Here is a 19,331-nt window from a genome sequence, read left to right as displayed (position 1 = left end):
AAATGGACTTAAAGACACAGAATGTACCCGTGTGAACTAACTTTTGGATACAAGGTTAGCTTAGCATTAAACTCAGATGATAAACTTAGGTTAAACTCATCTGTTTGGTTTTTTCTGTAGTGTTAAGAACTGAACAGGCCACTTTAGACTGAGATGAAATACCTTTCTACTGCAAATCTTGAAAAGCAGTAGTCCCTGGTCTTCTGGGTGATATCAACAGAGTATTCATGAAGGAGACTTCCATTTTTCTTCCTAGTTGACCACATAGAATATTTTTTCCATATCTAAGCTTTGTATAGGGAGGTTGGAAAGTTCGTATTTGAGAATGGTGACCTGTTACGGCATCTTGAGAAACTTGCTGTCAGGCTGCATTCCTGAGAGCTTGTGTGATAGGAACTTATGTCTCTGACCCTGCAAGTATCAGCTTTCCTGCCCCTGGTATGCTGTCTGCAGAGCAAGGGTCTGCTGGGGATTTCTCACTCATTAGCAGCTGTCCCCTTTCTCCAAACTGGGTGACTCACTAGACAGAACATCCCTAATCCACCTTTGCTGGAAAATGTCACTGAACACCCAAGGGAAATTCTTCTCTCATGCTCTTCTATTCAGAATGATTTTTAAGGTTAACTTATCACTAATATATAACCCTATGACATTGTGAAACCTTGAAATGCTTCTTAGGATTACCCAGTAACTAAATATGAACCAGAACATTCCCCTGTCCTGAGCATACCAAACATCAGAAATGTTACCATTCTCTGAATTGGTATACGCTGGTGCCTTTCTCACACATAGGGTAAGGATAAAGGGATATTATAAAAAACAGGGTCTGGAATGGAGGGAAACAATTGTTCAACAGGCTTTGCATGGGTGTAGATTTTCCTGAGCCAGGAGAGACGGTAACCTATTGTTTTGCCATAGCCACGTGGCATTTAATAGGCAAGATAGCCAGAGTTATCAGTGTCTTCTCACGGGCTTCTGTTGTACTGCCACAAAAGGACATTTATACCAACCTGCAGAAATGCTATCAGCTCCTCTCTCTTCCAGGTTATCATACCTGAAATGAACAAGCAGCTTTAAAGCCTTGGGTAATCAGAGCCACATGACCTGAGACTTCTAGATGCTGGAGGGGATACCTTTAGGGACTGAACTGCTTTTGACCTAGCTCTGTGAACAGTTTTATTTTGAAATGGATTTTTTATAAAAGGTCTCATACAATGGATGGCAGGTTTAGAGGGTAACTCTCAATTCTAAATGAAGGAATATTCTTGAGAACAAAATGGAAACAAACTGTCAGGCCCTGCACAGCCCAGTGGAAACTCTAATTTACAAGTGGATGGCAATGTATTGGAAGTGGGGGATTTGGGGATCGATGAGGAAAGCTGTCCCAGGAGGTGGTCATTAGGTCCAGACAGCTTGGGTCTGAGCCTGAGAGCTTCTGAGAGTTAGACTTAGGGTCTCAGCGGACAGTAGAAATTGGTAGACTGGAGTTATTGCCCTGGTTTTGCAACTCCAGCCCCAGTTAACTTAGGCAAGTCACTAGAGAGTGACCTTTTACTGCTCTCTCCTCCTCTAAAATGCAGGTCAATGGTCAAGATCAGACTTTCTTCATCAGGCACGTGTGTTTCAGAATTTCCAGGGCCAGGCACTAGTCTTTAAGAAAACGAGTCACTCAGATGATTGTCATGTGTGTGCCAGACATTGTGCTCGTTGAGCTCTCCTCCAGGGCTCCCAGGCCAGTTGGTCTCATCTTCAGGAGAATTCGTAATAATTTTGCCAGGACGATAGGCAGCAACCAGAACCATCCCAGGAAAACCAGAATAATCACCCTACTCTTACGTCATTGATCTAGACCTTACAGTGGTTTCAAAAAGGCATCCCAAGCTCTTCTTTGACCAGTTTACTCCTCTCCTTTATAGGTCAAATGAGACTTGTCATTAATGGCCTGTCTTTGACCATGTGTAAAATAATGGTGCTACGATGAACTTTATAAAGAAAAACCATTGATGACTGTTAATTTGATTGGATCTTCTTTATGAATTCCAAGCTTTTCTATTTCTCATTTTTTTAAATTTCGAGGTTTGTTATTCCCCTACAGACAGAGAATAAAGAGCAAGTAGTGATTTTTTTTTTTTTAAAGTGACTTATTCTCATAATTCACCTTGGATGATGGTGAAGTCTCTACCAGCATTCCATGGGGAAGAAGTTACATGAATTGGATGAAATGCCTGTCCTTCTGCACCTCGCTCTCCAAGGAGAAATGTATCAACTGAGTGACTTCTTGGTCCCTTTGCTGATTATCAGATAGAAATACGAGTCATTTCCATACTTTGGCAATCCTCGGCTGATTTTCAAGGATATTTGCCTTGGAGATGAGATGAAAATTCATCTAGTAGCAGATTTGCTGGGTTGCTTTGAAAAATTCTGACCTCTTTAAGGATATGGATTCTGTCTGATAAACATTTTTTTTAAAGCTTTGGTATACTTTCATACCATAAAACTTGCCCATTCAGCGATGGTTCACATATTTACAGAGTTGTCCAGCTGTCACCACAACCTCATTTTAGAACATTTTCATCATTCCAGAGAGAAGTTTCATGCCCATGCTCACCTGCAGTCACTGTGCCTAACACAATACCTAGCTCCATGCAGAAAATAAATAATTCTTAGTGCCACTTTCAGGAATGGTTTTGCTCCCTGGTGTGTTGGTATTAAACAGATTTGTGAGTTTTAAGGAAATTCGTACGAACACTTGTTATCCTTGGCCCAGTGCAGTCTGAAGGCAGTGAATGGACGTGCACCCCCGCTGCCAGCCCCCTGTTTACTGAACAGTAGAAGGGAAACAGAGTTTCTTGGAGGGAAATCAGCCTCCTTCAGAACTCTACCTATACCTAAAGTATAGGTAGCAATTTCTAAAAACACAGACTTAGTTGTTAAGAGCAGTTTTAGGTTCACAGTGAAATCGAGCATAAGGTACAGAAAGACCCCATCTACCCCCTGCCCTGGCCACACACAGCCTCCCCACCCAGACTGGAACATTCGTCACAGGTGATGAACCTACACTGACACCTCGTTATCACCCGAAGCCCACGCTTTACATTAGGGTTCACACTTGATGTTGTACATTTCATGGGTTTGGACAAATACAGAATGACATGTATCTACCATTACAGTATCTTACACAATATTTTCATTGCCCTAAAAATCCTGTGCGCTCCCCCTCTTTATCCCTCCCTCCCCTCTTAACCCTTGGCACCCACTGATCTTTTTTAGCTTTATTGGGATGTAATTGACAGATAAGTAAGATATTTAAAGTGTACACTGTGGTAATTTGATATCCGTATGCACTGTGAAAGGATTCCCACCATGTAGTTAATTAACACATCCATCTGTCGCGTATTTATCCTTCAGAACTTCTGAGTGGCAGCCTAACTGACCTTCAATATAGACAGGGATACTAAGCCTTGGACTTTAGGGATCATAAAGGGCAAAAATATACTTTCAGTGGGAAAAGCAAGGCAAAAGTACAATAGAAGGATTTTTTTTTTTTAATTAAAAAAAAATTTATTTGTGAATTCCTGTCTCCATCCTGTTGCTTTACAGATTGAGACACTTAAAATTCCAGTTCAGAAGGGAAGTGTGAACTTCTTTGGGCAAATTGCAGCTTGCTGTTTGCCTTTCATTTTTAGATAACTTATGGAATATTTCTTTCTCATTTCCAAAGAGATTTTCCTCCTTTACCAATTAAAATATATATTCTGAAAAACTGCCACTTGACTCAATTTGTCTACTGATTTTCATTTAAAAGACAGGATTCAGCAGGTTAGCTATGAAAATGTTTTACCTTAAGAAATACTGGAGATACATACAGTGGGTGGGGACAAGATGGCAGAGTAGAAGGACGTGAGCTCACCGCCTCTCACGAAAACAACAAAATCACAACTAACTAACTACTGAACAACTATCAATAAAAAAATGATGGAACCTACCAAAAAAGATATCCTACATCCAAAGACAAAGAAGAAACCACAACAGCACAGTAGGAGCGGTGCAATCACGATAAAATCAAATCCCATACCTGCCAGGTGGGCAAACCACAAACTGGAAAATAACTATATCATAGAGGTTCTCCCACAGGAGTGAAAGTTCCGAACCCCACATTAGGCTCCCCAGCCTGGGGGTCTGGTTTCAGGAGGAGGAGCCCCCAGAGCATTTGCCTTCAAAGGCCAGTGGGATTTGATCACAGGGATTCCACAGGACTGGGGGAAACAGAAACTCCAGTCCTGGAGAGTGCACACAAGGTCTCATGTGCACTAGGACCCAGGGGAAAAAGCAGTGACCTCACAAGAGCCTGGGCCAAACCTATCTGCTGGTATTGGAGGGTCTCCTACTGGTGGGGGGAGGGGGGGCGACTTTGGCTCACTGTGGGGACGAAGACACTGGTGGCGGTAGTTCTGGGGAGTACTCATTGGTGCAAGTGCTCCTGGAGGCTGCCATTTTCTCACCAAGACCTGGCCCCAGCCACCAGCCTGTAGGCTCCAGTGCTGGGAGGCCTCAGGTCAGACAAGCATCAGGGTGGGAACACAGCTCCACCCATCAGCAGACAGGCTGCCTCAAGTCTTCCTGAGCCCACAGCTGCCCATTAAACACACCCCTTGACAGGGCCCTGCCCACCAGAGGGACAAGACCCAGCTCCACCCACAAGTGGGCAGAAACTAGTCCCTCCCACCAGGAAGCCTGCACAAGCCCCTTACATCAGTCTCATCCACCAGGGGGCAGACAGCAGAAGCCAAGAAGAACTACAACTCTGCAGCCTATGGAATGGAAACCACAATCACAGAAAGTTAGACAAAATGAGTCAGCAGAGGAATACGTCCCAGACAAAGGAACAAGATAAAACCTCAAAAGAACAACTAAGTGAATTGGAGATAGGCAATCTAACTGAAAAAGAATTCAGAGTAATGATAGTAAAGATGATCCAAGATCTTGGAAAAACAACAGAAGCATAGATCGAGACGATACAAGAAATATTTAACAAAGAGCTAGAAGATCTAAATAACAAGCAAACATAGATGAACAATACAATAACTGAAATGAAAAATACACTAGAAGGAATCAATAAAATAAATGAGGCAGAAGAACGGATAAGTGAGCTGGAAGACAGAATGGTGGAAATCACTGCTGTGGACAAGAATAAAGAAAAAAGAGTGAAAAGAAATAAGGACAGTCTAAGAGAACTCTGGGACAACATTAAACACACCAACATTCACATTATAGGGGTTCCAGAAGGAGAAGAGAGAGAGAAAGGACCTGAGAAAATATTTGAAGAGATAGTAGCTGAAAACTTCCCTAACATGGGAAAGGAAACAGTCACCCAAGTTCAGGAAGCGCAGAGAGTCCCAGGCAGGATAACCCAAGGAGAAACATGCCGAGACACACAGTAACCAAACTAACAAAAATTAAAGACAAAGAAAAATTATTGAAAGCAACAAGGGAAAAACAACAAATAACATATAAGGGAACTTCCATAAGGTTAACAGCTGATTTCTCAGCAGAAACTCTACAAGCCAGAAGGGAGTGGCATGACACACTTAAAGTGATGAAAGGGAAGAACCTACAACCAAGATTACTCTACCCGGCAAGGATCTCATTTAGATTTGATGGAGAAATCAAAAGCTTTACAGACAAGCAAAAGCTAAGAGAATTCAGCACCACCAGACCAGCTTTGCAACAAATGCTACAGGAACTTCTTTAAGTGGAAAAGAAAAGGCCACAACTAGAAACAAGAAAATCACGAATGGAAAAGCTCACTGGTAAAGGCAAACATTACAGTAAAGGTAGAAAGTCATCCACACACAAAATGATACGAAAACCAGCAGTCGTGAAAAGAGGAGAATACAAATGCAGGATATTGGAAATGCATTTGAAATTAAAAGACCAGCAACTTAAAACAATCCTGTTTTTATATAGATTGCTGTATTAAAACCTCATAGTAACCACAAACCAAAAATCTACAATAGATACACACACAAAAAAGAATAAGGAATCCAAACACAACAGTAAAGTTAGTCATCAAATCACAAGAGAACAAAAGAGGAAAGGAAGAAAAAAGACCTACAAAAACAAACCCAAAACAATTAATAAAATAGCAATAAGAACATACATATCAATAATTGCCTTAAACGTAAACAGACTAAATGCTCCAACCAAAAGACATGGACTGGCTGAATGGATACAAAAGCAAGACCTGTATATATGCTGTCTACAAGCGACCCACTTCAGATCTAGGGACACATACAGACTGAAAGTGAGGGGAATGAAAAAGGCAAATGGAAATCAAAAGAAAGCTGGAGTAGCAATGCTTATATCAGACAAAATAGACTTTAAAATAAAAACTGTTCCAAGAGACAAAGAAGGACACCACATAATGATGAAGGGATCAATCCAAGAAGGAGATATAATAATTGTAAATATAAACGCACGCAACATAGGAGCACCTCAATATATAAGGCAAATACTAACAGCCATAAAAGGAGAAATCAACAGTAACACAATAATAGTGGCAGATTTTAACATACCGCTTTCATCAACGGACAGATCATCCAGACAGAAAATCAGTAAGGAAACACAGGCCTTAAATGACACATTAGACCAGACAGACTTATTGATATTTATATCCATCCAACTGCAGCAGAATACACATTCTTTTCCAGTGCACATGGAACATTCTTGAGGATTGATCATATGCTGGGCCACAAGTCAAGCCTCTGTAAATTTAAGAAAACTGAAATCATATCAAGCATCTTTTCCAAACACAATGAGGTTAGAAATCAACTACAAGGAAAAAACTGTAAAAAACACAAATACTTAGAGGCTAAGCAATATGATACTAAACAACCAATGGATCACTGAAGAAATCAAAGACAAAATCAAAAAAAAAACCTAGAGACAAATGACAACAAAAGCATGACAATCCAAAACCTATGGGACACAGCAAAAGCAGTTCTAAGAGGGAAGTTTACTGCAAAACAATCTTACTCAATCTCAGAATCTTACAACCTTACAATCTCAGAAAACAAGAAAAATCTAAAACAACCTAACCCTACACCTAAGGCAGCCAGAGAAAGAACAAACAAAGCCCAAAGTTAGCAGAAGGAAAGAAATCATAAAAACCAGAGCAGAAATAAATGAAATAGAGACGAAGAAAACAATTGAAAAAAACCCAGTGAAACTAAAAGCTGGTTCTTTGAAAAGATAAACAAAATTGATAAACCTAAACAAAATTGATAAGAAAAAAAGGGAGAGGAACTCAAATCAATAAAATTAGAAATGAAAAAGGAGAAGTTACAACTGACACCACAGAAATACAAAGGATCATAAGAGACTACTACAAGCAACTATATGCCAATAAAATGGACAACCTGGAAGAAATGGACAAATTCTTAGAAAGATACAATCTCCCAAGACTGAACCAGGAAGAAATAGAAAATATGAACAGACCAATCACAAGTACTGAAATTGAAACTGTGATTGAAAAACTCCCAACAAGCAAAAGTCCAGGACCTGATGGCCTCACAGGTGAATTCTATCAAACATTTAGAGAAGAGTTAACACTTATCCTTCCAAAACTCTTCCAAAAACTTGCAGAGGAAGGAACACTCCCAAACTCATTCTATGAGGCCACTATCACCCTGATACCAAAACCAGATAAAGATACCACAAAAAAAGAGAAAATTACAGGCCAATATCACTGATGAAATTTAGACGCAAAAATCCTCAACAAAACACTAGCAAACTAAATCCAACAATGCATTAAAAGGATCATACACCATGATCAAATGGGATTTATCCCAGGGATGCAAGGATTTTACAATATCCACAAATCAATTAGTGTGATAAACCACATTAGCAAGTTGAAGAATAAAAACCATATGATCATCTCAATAAATGCAGAAAAAGCTTTTGACAAAATTCAACATCCATTTATGATGAAAACTCTCCAGAAAGTAGGCATAGAGGGAGCATACCTCAACATAACAAAGGCCATATGACAGACCTACAGCTAACATCATACTGAATGGTGAAAAGTTGAAAGCATTGCCTCAAAGATCAGGAACAAGGCAAGGATGTCTGCTCTTGCCACTTTCATTCAACATAGTTTTGGAAGTCCTAGCCAAGGCAATCAGAGAAGAAAAAGAATTAAAGGAATCCAAATTGGAAAAGAAGTAAAACTGTCACTGTTTGCAGATCCCATGATACTACATAGAAAATCCTAAAGATGCTACCAGAAAACTACTAGAGCTCATCAATGAATTTGTTAAAGTTGCATGATACAAAATTAATACACAGAAATCTCTTGCATTCCTATACACTAACAACAAAAGATCAGAAAGAGAAATTAAGGTAAAAATCCCATTTATCATCCCATCAAAAAGAATAAAATACCTAGGAATGAACCTACCTCAGGAGACAAAAGACCTGTGTGCAGAAAATTATAAGACACTGATGAAAGAAATCAAAGAAGACACAAACAGATGGAGAGATATACCATGTTATTGGATTGGAAGAATCAATACTGTGAAGATGACTATACTGTCCAAAGCAATCTACAGATTCAATGCAATCCCTATCAAATTACCAATGGCATTTTTCACGGAATTAGAACAAAAAATTTTACAAACTGTATGGAAACACAAAAGGCCCCAAATAGCCAAAGCAATCCTGAGAAAGAAAAATGGAGCTGGAGGAATCAGTTCCCTGACTTCAGATTATACTACAAAGCTACAGTAATCAAAACAGTATGGTACTGGTGCTGAAACAGAAATACAGATCAATGGAACAGGATAGAAAGCCCAGAAATAAAACCACACACCTATGGTCAACTAATCTATGACAAAAGAGATGAGACTACACAATGCAGAAAAGACAGTCTCTTCAATAAGTGGTGCTGGGAAAACTGGACAGCTACCTGTAAAAGAATGAAATTAAAACATTCTCTAACACCATACACAAAAATAAACCCAAAATGGATTAAAGACCTATATGTAAGGCTGGATACTATAAAACTCTTAGAGGAAAACATAGGCAGAACACTCTTTGACATAAATTGCAGCAATATCTTTTTGGATCCACCTCCTAGAGTAATGAAAATAAAAACAAAAATAAACAAATGGAACCTAATTAAACTTAAATGCTTTATCACAGCAAAGGAAACCATAAACAAAACGAAAAGAAACCCCAGAGAATGGGAGAAAATATTTGCAAACGATGTGACCAACAAGGGATTAATCTCCAAAATTTACAAACTCATGTGGCTCAATATCAAAAAACAAAACAACAACCCAATCAAAAAATGGGCAGAAGACCTAAACCGACATTTCTTCAAAGACATACAGATGACGAAGAGGCACATGAAAAGATGCTCAATATCACTAATTATTAGAGAAATGCACATCAAAACTATAATGAGATATCATCTCACACCAGTCAGAATATGGCCATCATCAAAAAGTCTATGAATGATAAATGCTGGAGAGGGTGTGGAGAAAAGGGAACCCTCCTGCACTGCTGGTAGGAATGTAAATTGGACAGCCACTATGGACAACAGTATGAAGGTTCCTTAAAAAACTAAAAATAGAACTACCATATGACCCAGCAATCCCACTCTTGGGCATATATCTGGAGAAAACCATGGTTCGAAAGGATACGTGCACCCCAATGTTCATTGCAGTGCTGTATACTATAGCCAAGCCATGGAAGCAAACTAAATGTCCATCAACAGATGAATGGATAAAGAAGATGTGGTACATATATACAATGGAATATTACTCAGCCATTAAAAAGAATGAAATAATGCCATTTGCAGCAACATGGAGGGACCTGGAGTTTATCATACTAAGTGAAGTAAGTCAGACAGAGAAAGACAAATATATGATATCGCTTATATGTGGAATCTTTAAAAAATGATACAAATGAACATATTTACAAAACAGAAACAGACTCACAGACATAGAAAACAAACTTATGGTTACCAAAGGGGAAAGGTGGGTGGGAGGGATAAATTGGGAGGTTGGGATCGACATATACACACTACTATATTTAAAATAGATAACCAACAAGGACCTACTGTATAGCACAGGGAACTCTATTCAATACTCTCTATTGGCCTATATGGGGAAAGCATCTAAAACAGAGTGGATATATGCATATGTATAACAGTTTCACTTTGCTGTACACCTGAAACACAACACTGTAAATCACCTATAGTCCAATATAAAAATTTTTTTAAAAGACATACTGGAATATAACTTACACTTCCATGTGGCTTCTTAACGGACTGGTCCTTGAACATGCAGGAAACAGATAAGTATCTTTTTTATTTTCTGGCGCTTGCCATTTCTTTTGTGGTGCTACCCTATCTGTCTGTGGAGTGGTGGAACTGAAGAAGGAAGCAAATTCTGATTTTGGCAGGTCATGTCTTACAGAATTAGAAAAAATGGGGTGGTTTGAAAATTGCTGGGCAAAGCTTTCTCCTTTCCAGAAAGTATTACCGATAATAAAGGACAAGGCTCACACTGCGTTTCAAACTTGGATTATTGCGTGTATATACTATAGCGTTCCAATTCAAGTAAGATTCCAGATACTTACTGTTTGCAAGTATTCTCAAACCTATAGTGATTACTTTGCATAGGAATTTTGGCAGTTACATTGTTATGACATAAGGATATTTAAGACCAATTAAGCCTTTTGTAAAACGTAGGATGAAGATTCTGTGGCCTTTACCTCACCAAATAAATAGGCAAAGTATGTTTAACTGCACTCAGATCAGTTAGTACGGACTCGATTAAAAAACCTTTTTTTTAAGGAATAGATGAATTTGGCTTAATCACAATGGAGAATTTTTCACTGATCTCAGAAGTGTAAAACATGAAGGGTGGGGATGGGATGGGATTTCAGAAGGAAAGGAGGCTTAAATGTGGAGGTTGCCTGTGGGGTGTATCACACTGATTTGCATTGATTTGTTTTGTTCTTTGTAAGGAGTAAGACAGCTCCTTGCCTTGTTGCTTTCACGACTGGGAGGAATAGTGTTTCTTTGATTTAGTCTCCCATCAGCCACATTGATACTGGAATTTGTTCCCTCTCTGCTTAGGTATCTCCATACTTTCTTGGACAATTAAGTGGAAAAGATAGTGCTTCTTTCCCTTATGCCATCATTTTTACTGTACCCAATCTGTGACTTTAGGAGCACCAATGTTTAAGGGTAAGTCTGGGAAGCAGAGAGGGTTTCTTAAATAGGTAAGGGCCTCCTAAGGACTTGGAGAGTTTAGGAAAAAAAGGGGGAGGATGGGCTTGGGACGAAGAGATTCCATACAGCAGGACATTTTAAGATTACAAGTCTTTTACTTATCCAGAATCAAGACATACTGGAGAATTAAAAATAAAACTGCTCAACTCTTTTGCCTAATTTACTATAATGCATATATCAGTAACCTTAGATCCTTTTTGGAAAAAAGAAGTCATTTAAAAAAACTCATTCTAATGTAATGCAAGAATATAACATCAGGAAAAGCTCAAGCTGATTAACACAGCAAACCATTTTTTTTTAATCCTGAGTTTCCCACTTTGTAGCTAATTGACTATTTATTTATTTGTTTATTGGCTGCGTTGGGTCTTTGTTGCTGCGCGCGGGCTTTTCTCTGGTTGTGGCGAGCGGGGGCTACTCTTTGTTGTGGTGAACGGGCTTCTCATTGAGGTGGCTTCTCTTGTTGCAGAGCACAGGCTCTAGGCGCACGGGCTTCAGTAGTTGCAGCAAATAGGCTCAGTAGTTGTGGCTCGTGGGCTCTAGAACACAGGCTCAGTAGTTGTGGTGCAAGGGCTTAGTTGCTCCGCAGCATGTGGGATCTTCCCGGACCAGGGATCGAACCTGTGTCCCCTGCATTGGCAGGCGGATTCTTAACCACTGCGCCACCAGGGAAGTCCCAGCAAACAGCTTTTTAAAAGCAGTGTTGGTATTTATTTTCTCAAGGCAGTTCGACAGGCTCTGGAGTTATGCCCCCTGAGTTTGAATCCGGCGATGTGTTAGTGCTGTGACAGGTGCAGATCACAGCAGCACTATCTCCTGAGCTCGTTCTGTGCATTTAGAGACCGTTGCAGGGGAAGCATTTAGCATTATTCCTTACACAGATTAAGTAGCGCTCAATAAATCCAGTTGCTGTTATTTCTACCAGAAATATTAGTATGTACACCATGCATAACATAAAGGTAATCATTAAAATCAAAATTTCAAAATCCAAATATAGATGCTAGAGTAAAATCTACTCACTGACTTACCTAGGACTGTTTTGCTTATTAATTGAGGTACCCACGCAAGGCAGGTAAACGCGTGTGCTGAGTAGGCAGGAGAGCATGCCGGCTCACCTTCCCCTCCACCACCACGAAGGGGTCAAGGTGAAGTACATGCAGATCTGTTTATGAGGCCACCTGCAGCTACTTCGTAAACGTCAGTGTCCTAAACCCATCTTCCTGAGATAAAGAGGAGATGAGTGGGATCATTCCTTTCATACTGTAGATGCCAGAGCCCATGTGCCTGGACAAACTCCGTATAGTGTGGGAATGGAAGACTGGAGATACGATGAGGCCAACAGATCAGGAAACGACTGCTGGGGAAAAGACAGTTTATTACAGTTCCTTCGGGGAGGGGCACGCCGTGCCCTGGGGCGGGGGCGGGGCTGCGTGGGGGAAGCACCCGTGGGCCAGGAGGCTGAGGGTAGGGGAGGCAGTGGGGGAGGGGCCTGTGCTGTGGTCTCTGCGGGAAGGCACGGGGAAGGCAGGGGCGCACATGTAGGATGGGCCAGTTTGGATAGTTTCCGCGGGCTCTGGGGCACAAAGACAGTCCCGAGTTGTCCGGAGCCCGGCCCTGGTGTGATCAGGGCAGGTAGAGTGGCCTGGAGTGTGAGAGCCTGATAAACGGGGTGGTTAGGGGTGTGGACCCTGGCTTCGCTGGTTTGCATGAGAAGCACGCTCGCGTCTGACTTGCTGACTACATGTGGGCACTAACTGGCTGAGCCTGGGAGGGGCAGTCTCTCCACGGTGGGCAAGGCGGCAGAGGACAGAAAAGTCCCGCTTAACATCAATACAACAGGGTGTGGCTTCACCGTCAGCCTGAGCTTCTAAATACGCTGAATGCTGAATGCGTTTGCCGCGTCCCAGGAAGAGCAGGCTCCGTAACCTGAGGGGATTCTGGGGCGAGCCCCCCAGCTGACCCCTCCCTTCAGCTGCGGGCCTGTTTCCATCGTCCCGCCCGGCAGCTCCCTTGGACGCGCACATTTCGTCCCCCTGCCCCGGAGCTCTTCACTGCCGGTGCCTCCTCCCGTCTCCGGGGATGGCATGGCTTTGCGCCATCTGCCAGGCTGGGGGTCGTCCACTCAACCCTTCCCGCTCCCTCTTCCCACGTGCAGTCAGCCTTCCACTGAGACCTCTTACCCCACCTCATCAGCGTGTCTTGAATGAGTGAATCTGCCCATGGAACTTTCTCTTCGGCCCGTGCTTTCCTGTAGGTCCTCCTGTCTCTGCCAAGATCCCTGTGACTGAGTCTCAACTGGCCTCCTCCTCGCTAGTCTTTTTGTCCTTGAAACCAATTGATTTTTCAACATCAGGCCCCATCAATTTTCTATTGAAAAGCCTTGAATGGCTTCCTGGTGATTATGGTGCAAGTTCAAAATCCCGGGCATGACACACAAGGCTCCCAAGCAGACCCCAGCCACCCTTCTGACGCGTGACACTCCCTTACTGTGGAGGGTCAGCCATACCTGACCTCTGGCCAGCTCTCGGTCCACAGCTAGCTGCCACCCCTTCTCTCCTACCTGATGAAGGCCCATCGTCCCTAAGACTCAGGACATGTGTCACCTCCTCTGAGAAGCCACCCCCAGTCCTTCTAACTGTACTCAGACCCTCTTTCCTTCACATCTCCTTAATACTTCTCATCCACCCCCTTACAGAAATGATCTCAGAGTAGCTTGGCTGTTTTTGCCTGTGACTTTTTCATCACATCTTATTCCTTATTCATTACATCTTATTCCTTATTCATTCAGCAGATCTTTGTTGAGTATTTGCCCTCTACGAGGCATTGTGCCAACTGTTGAGGGTACAGAAATAATAGAGATCCACAAGAATCTAATAGCTTCCGTGGGGAGGATGGGAACCAAAGACACAACCAGAGAAACTTGCGAATGTCTAATTCCAATTAAAATGTGATACCTGCAGCGACAGGTGTATCGACAAAGTCCTGTGGACACAGAGAAGAAAGAACTCGGCCAGACAATTAGGAAGAGCTCCAGGAAGTAGCATTTGAGGTGGATCTTGACAGATGACGGCGAGTTTATTGAGATGGAGGAGCAGGGAGAGGTGGGGAAGTTTGGTGATTCGATGGCTCTTCTCTTTCCCTAAGCGCCCACACAAGAAAAATGATATCCACGTGGAAAAATGCTCAAACCGGTTTTCCTTTTTCTCCCTTGAACACTGGAATATTCCCTCTAGGTGCCCTTGATTACGTATCCTTGTGTTTCTCAGTCTTTCTAGTGGCTCAGGGGAGCAGACAGCCAGACACAACTGCCTGCGTTTCTCAAGGTTTGTTAGATTCAGTAAGAAAAGCGTAACGTAGCACCTCCCCCCCACCCCCCATGAAGCTGGAACTCTCTTCACCAGAGTTAACTGCTTAGTTGGGATGAGTGTTCACACTGCCATCCTCTTTACACTTAGATTTATGATTACTTGAGTTTGAGGCAGTTTTCAAAACCTTCTCTACTGGGAAGTTTACTCTATATAAATAGGCCTTCCAAAAGTCCATATGCCTCAGTGCCAAAGAAATGTGAAACTACCCCTACGGCCCCAAATATTCCAGCCTTGCTTTTAGCTGTCAAGCATACTTCGGAGTCAAATAACCCTCTTTAAAGGCCTGGCCCTGCTGCTCACTGGTGTGTGCCCTTGGGGAAGTTATCTAACCTCTTGGAACCTTAGCTTCTTTCTTGGTGAATGCAGAGCTTACCTGATAGAGCGTTATGAGTTTAGGATTAATCAAATAATGCAACACGGTGAATGATGCGATTCCTAGTGTGTAGTAAGTACTTAGTAAATGGAAGGTGCCTATTTTTGGTGATGTTATTAATATTATGCTCAGCCAATTCTTATGTGGGCTAGAGAGATGTCTTAGGTAGATATTGAATTATCAGTTACAAAAAAATCAGGCAGCATTAAGAGAGATGCGGGGTGGAGGGTGGGAGAAGCAGGTAATAACCCCTTTATGTCTTTGTATGTTTTATTAAATGTTGTCAAAACACTTTTAAAAATATCACATCATGTGTCATTATACGAAAGCTAAAATAAGGGATGGGAGCATTTGACATGTTTTCGTCTAACCACTTTGTCTGAATTGAATGCCACTTGGTTTAATTAGTTGATGATACAGCAGTTTCTTCATTTTATTTTCATCCAACTCCAGCTTTTAGTTTGGCAGTCTTTAAGTAAAATCATGCTTTTTAGTCCAGATAGACACTCATTCTCACTTCTTAGTACTGATATATATTCAGTGTTATTTAGTGTGTCTATGTGTGTTTCCTGAAAGGAAGCAGTGCTGTGTTTAGAGTTCAGGATTCTTAATCAGAAATCTAGTTAAGCTGTGAAATTACAATGGAATAGGTAGTTATAGCTAATTCGTCTAGTTTTCTCTTTATGTCTGATCTTAATGTCATAAACAGAAATGTTTGACTAGGTTTCTAGTAAAAAGCCTCTTTCCTTTGTAGGAACATTAGTTGCCTGCATTTACAATTTTATACAGAGCTGTAGAAGTAGACATGAAAATCAGTGGTGCAAAAAAAAAACAAAAAAGATACTATGACTTGCTGTTCTTATCATTGAGAATATCATTTCCTATTTCCTTTGTTCATTTCTGTGCTTTCTTCTCATCTACCCACATAGGAAGAACGTTGGTGAAAAGCACAGAAACCAGTGACTTTTATGGCTGTGGAATTTCCATGGAGAAAAGAGCATCAGAACGCACCTGGACCATCTTTTGTACCCGGCAAACCCTCTACACTCCCTGGCGTGTTCTGTGAATTTGAGTGCATGTGTGTTCAGGGTGCTTTCAGGGAGGAAGCACACCTAGCCTGTAGACGAGGTGGGGAGGGGCGGGGCAGGGGCGGGGAAGGATGGGAGAGAATGTGGAGCAAATGTTTTACAACCTGAACCTCAGAACTGTGATCCTCCAAGGAGAGCGCTACTTGAAGAAAAAAAAAAAAAAAAAAAAAGTCGAATGGCTTCTCAGGGATTTTTGTTTTCCGTGCACATATAAGCCATAATTCCAGTACAGGTGGCAGTATTTAGAGCACTCAGATTTCAGTTCTGTTAAATGTGAAAGAGGGATCGACTGACCATTCATTGCTGTTCCGTAACTAGTGTAAAATATGTATATGTTTATCTTTATTTTTATAATATGCAAATACATTTAAATTTATACAGTTTGAAGCTTCTAGAGTTAGTTAACACTGGGTGCAATATTCTGATGAGAACTGTGCCAAGATGGGGCTGATTTCTTATTTTAGCATAGGACCTTTTGTTTATTCTTTAATTCTTTGCAGATTAAAAAAAAGATACCTATCTCTCTGCCCATGGATTAAGGGTTGGTTCATAGAGTTTGACGATAATCAGCAAGAACTTTAAACATGCATTTCAGATCAGGCAGTGGCTGTACTTTTAAATAAAGGTCCCTGCCTGTAAACTGCTGGGCAGCGTAGGAGGATTTTTCCTTTTCTTTGCCCCCACACATCACTAGTGTTGGGCAGAGTCTTCCTTGCTCCAGGCTTTGTGATGACTGTGAGTTGTTACTGGGTGATAGTCTGATGGGGGCCTGGGGATTAAGATTCTTCAGGGGACGGGGATTAAGGGATCCACAAATCCAAGGAAAAGCAGAGTCTTGCAATAGCTTCAGATAATCAGGAGTCAGTTCTGAAGCATGTAAAGAGCTCTGCTAATAAGTCCTTTCTTTTCTGCCCCCAGAACAGAGTCTGTGAAATTTAGCAGAGCACTCTGAAAGCCCTCCACATCTGGTGTCAGACCGTAAGATAGTGAGTTGCCTAACTGGAGAGCATAAGCCCACATTGGTTATTTTATAAATACAGAGCCTCTGATTGGATGATCTACTGCCAAGAACTAGTAAAACCCTGGTTTTAAAATCTCCGCGAGGTAAAACTTAAAAAGCCAACCAACCAAACTGCTCTCTCTTCTCCTCATCGGGGCCAAGCAGCATCTGCTGCAATAGTAACACATTCTTTGAAGAGTGTGCCTGACTCTGTTTACATCTGCCTCCTCTGCGTGTTGATTGAAAATGTGTAAAACTGTTTCTCACCCGTGTAAGGCAAGAAAAGTGAGTCAGCTGGTATTATTCTTTTACTTCTTCTATAAAGTATTGACTCTTGGAATGCCACAGTATATGACAGAAGTAACAAAGAAGCAAGTGGCTGCATTGTGAAAAATTGCGAATCAATTTTTGTAGATTATTTTGTGCCCCAGGAGTTAACTTTATTAACTCCAGAACCTCAGTTAAACAAGTATGACTTCTTATAATCATAAAATCAAATGGGATCAGACTAGTTCTGCATTTTAATACTTGAATATGACACCTCAAATTTGCATTTTCTTTTGGAACAGTCACGAGATTCACCTTGTTAATCCTTTTGTCACAGTTCTCCTGTGCGTGTGTGCATACGTGTGTGTGTGTAAGTGTAAACTGAATGGTAACATTTAATTGCTTTATGGATTGGGCATAAAAGTTTTTTCAGTCGGCACAAACAGTTCCTGAACTGTCAAATTAACCGACTTTGACCAGGAAGAGACTTGTAAATGACTTCAGGCTAACTCCCCAGGGGACCATATTAAATGAAAAAAAAAAAAAAGCTCCTTTGGGTGACATACCCTGCAAAGTATGTGCTCTTGTCATGAACATAGATGCCCACATTCTTAATATCTGCTATTTTTGGACAAGTGATGTTTTGTGCTGTCATCTGAACCCTAGAGAAGCAGTATAAGAAGAAATTTTGGTGTCACATGTACTTTAGCAAAAAGGTCATCATGGTAGAGGGTCATGTGACCAAAAGCAGCTCCAGAAAAGCTTGAGAACTTGCTTCACGGTTGGGGGAGGGTCGGAGATACAGAAAACATTCTGCTCTATAGGAATTTTCTTCATTTATGCAGGAAATTCCATTTTCTCTTTCAACACCTGGGAAGACTCAGCCGGGGAGGCTGACAGGCAATTCATAAGCACAAGGGGAATCTTTTCCAACCAAGTCGTCCCTGCCTCGCAAACAAAAGCCCTCCAAGTTTGTTATGGTTTCTATTCCTGCATCTTGTGGTATCAAAACCACTTCCTGGAATTGTAAAAGCGCTGCCAGAATAAATGTTTTTCCCTCTTCCAAGAAAAAAACGACAGTGCTCATATTTGACACTTGTGCACTGGACTCTTTTGAATGAATAAAATGGAAAGGGTTTGGTGTCATTCCTGATGGGGTGTGTGTTCTTTTTCATGCCACAGTTTGTGAATTGTAATTGTGGTTTCCTATTTAATTGTCATAACCAGGCAGAAATTTAAAAAAAAAAACAAAAAAGTTTAATAAAAACACAAAGAAATGGTTAAGCAGTTATATTTCCAGAGTTGAGTTATTTCTGTCTGTTTTTGTTTCCGTTTTATCAGTTAGGAACTCACTATATTCCATTTTTAGTTCTGAAGGCACTTTTGAGCCACAGGAGGTGGATGGCAGCAGCTCTGGTTGTGGACTGAGCTCCCAGGAAGGAAACGAATGAATCTGTTTCATACTCTGCCTCCGCCTTCAGGCTGGAGGGTCAGGTCTTGAATATCGGCCGTTTCTTAAATCAGAACCTTTTTTCAGCGATCTATGTTCCTATCAAAGCTTATAAAATTATGATTGGTTTGCAAGTTCCCTTCTCCTGGCCTTTCTTTGCCCCGGGGGAGGGGGGGTCTGTATTTGCTGGCTGAAGGGGCTGACCCTTGGGTACTGGGTCAGAGACTTTATTCCCCCGATTTTTGTTTGTTTGTTTGTTATTGTTTCTAAAGGACTGTTGAGATAAGGATAAGGAAAGGAAAAGCATGTGGCTGCTTCTTGCAGAAGTAACAGCCTCTGGGGAAGGACCTGGTGCAGACGAGCCGTGCCCTGAGGTGCTGGGGCACTGGGGACACAGGGAAGAAAGGGCCCCCTCCACTAGGAGGGCCCTCATTGAGACTCCTGAGAAGGCAGGTGAAGCCACTGGGTGCTCTGAATCCATGTCTC

The 19,331-nt window shown here is 41.5% G+C and overlaps 1 protein-coding gene across 3 annotated transcripts in view; it reads left to right on the top strand.

Annotated features, from left to right (window-relative positions):
- The window catches only part of MFHAS1 (multifunctional ROCO family signaling regulator 1), a 125,695-nt gene extending 107,032 nt beyond the window's left edge, over positions 1-18,663 (top strand). For 2 of the 3 annotated variants that reach the window (XM_068532112.1, XM_068532113.1), the window contains one exon: positions 15,970-18,663. In XM_068532112.1, coding sequence (XP_068388213.1) covers positions 15,970-16,003 — 34 coding nt within the window. In that variant the 3' untranslated portion in view covers positions 16,004-18,663. Of the gene's footprint in view, positions 1-11,146; positions 11,258-15,969 lie in introns of all 3 variants that reach the window. The other variant, XR_011072134.1, reaches the window with a different exon arrangement.
- The last annotated feature ends 668 nt before the right edge of the window (positions 18,664-19,331 follow it).

This window comes from Eschrichtius robustus, chromosome 21 (genome assembly GCF_028021215.1).
Source record: "Eschrichtius robustus isolate mEscRob2 chromosome 21, mEscRob2.pri, whole genome shotgun sequence".
Taxonomy (NCBI): Eukaryota; Metazoa; Chordata; class Mammalia; order Artiodactyla; family Eschrichtiidae; genus Eschrichtius; species Eschrichtius robustus.
The sequence above is the reverse complement of the archived record's forward strand: the minus strand, read 5'-3'. Positions and strand labels throughout refer to the sequence as shown.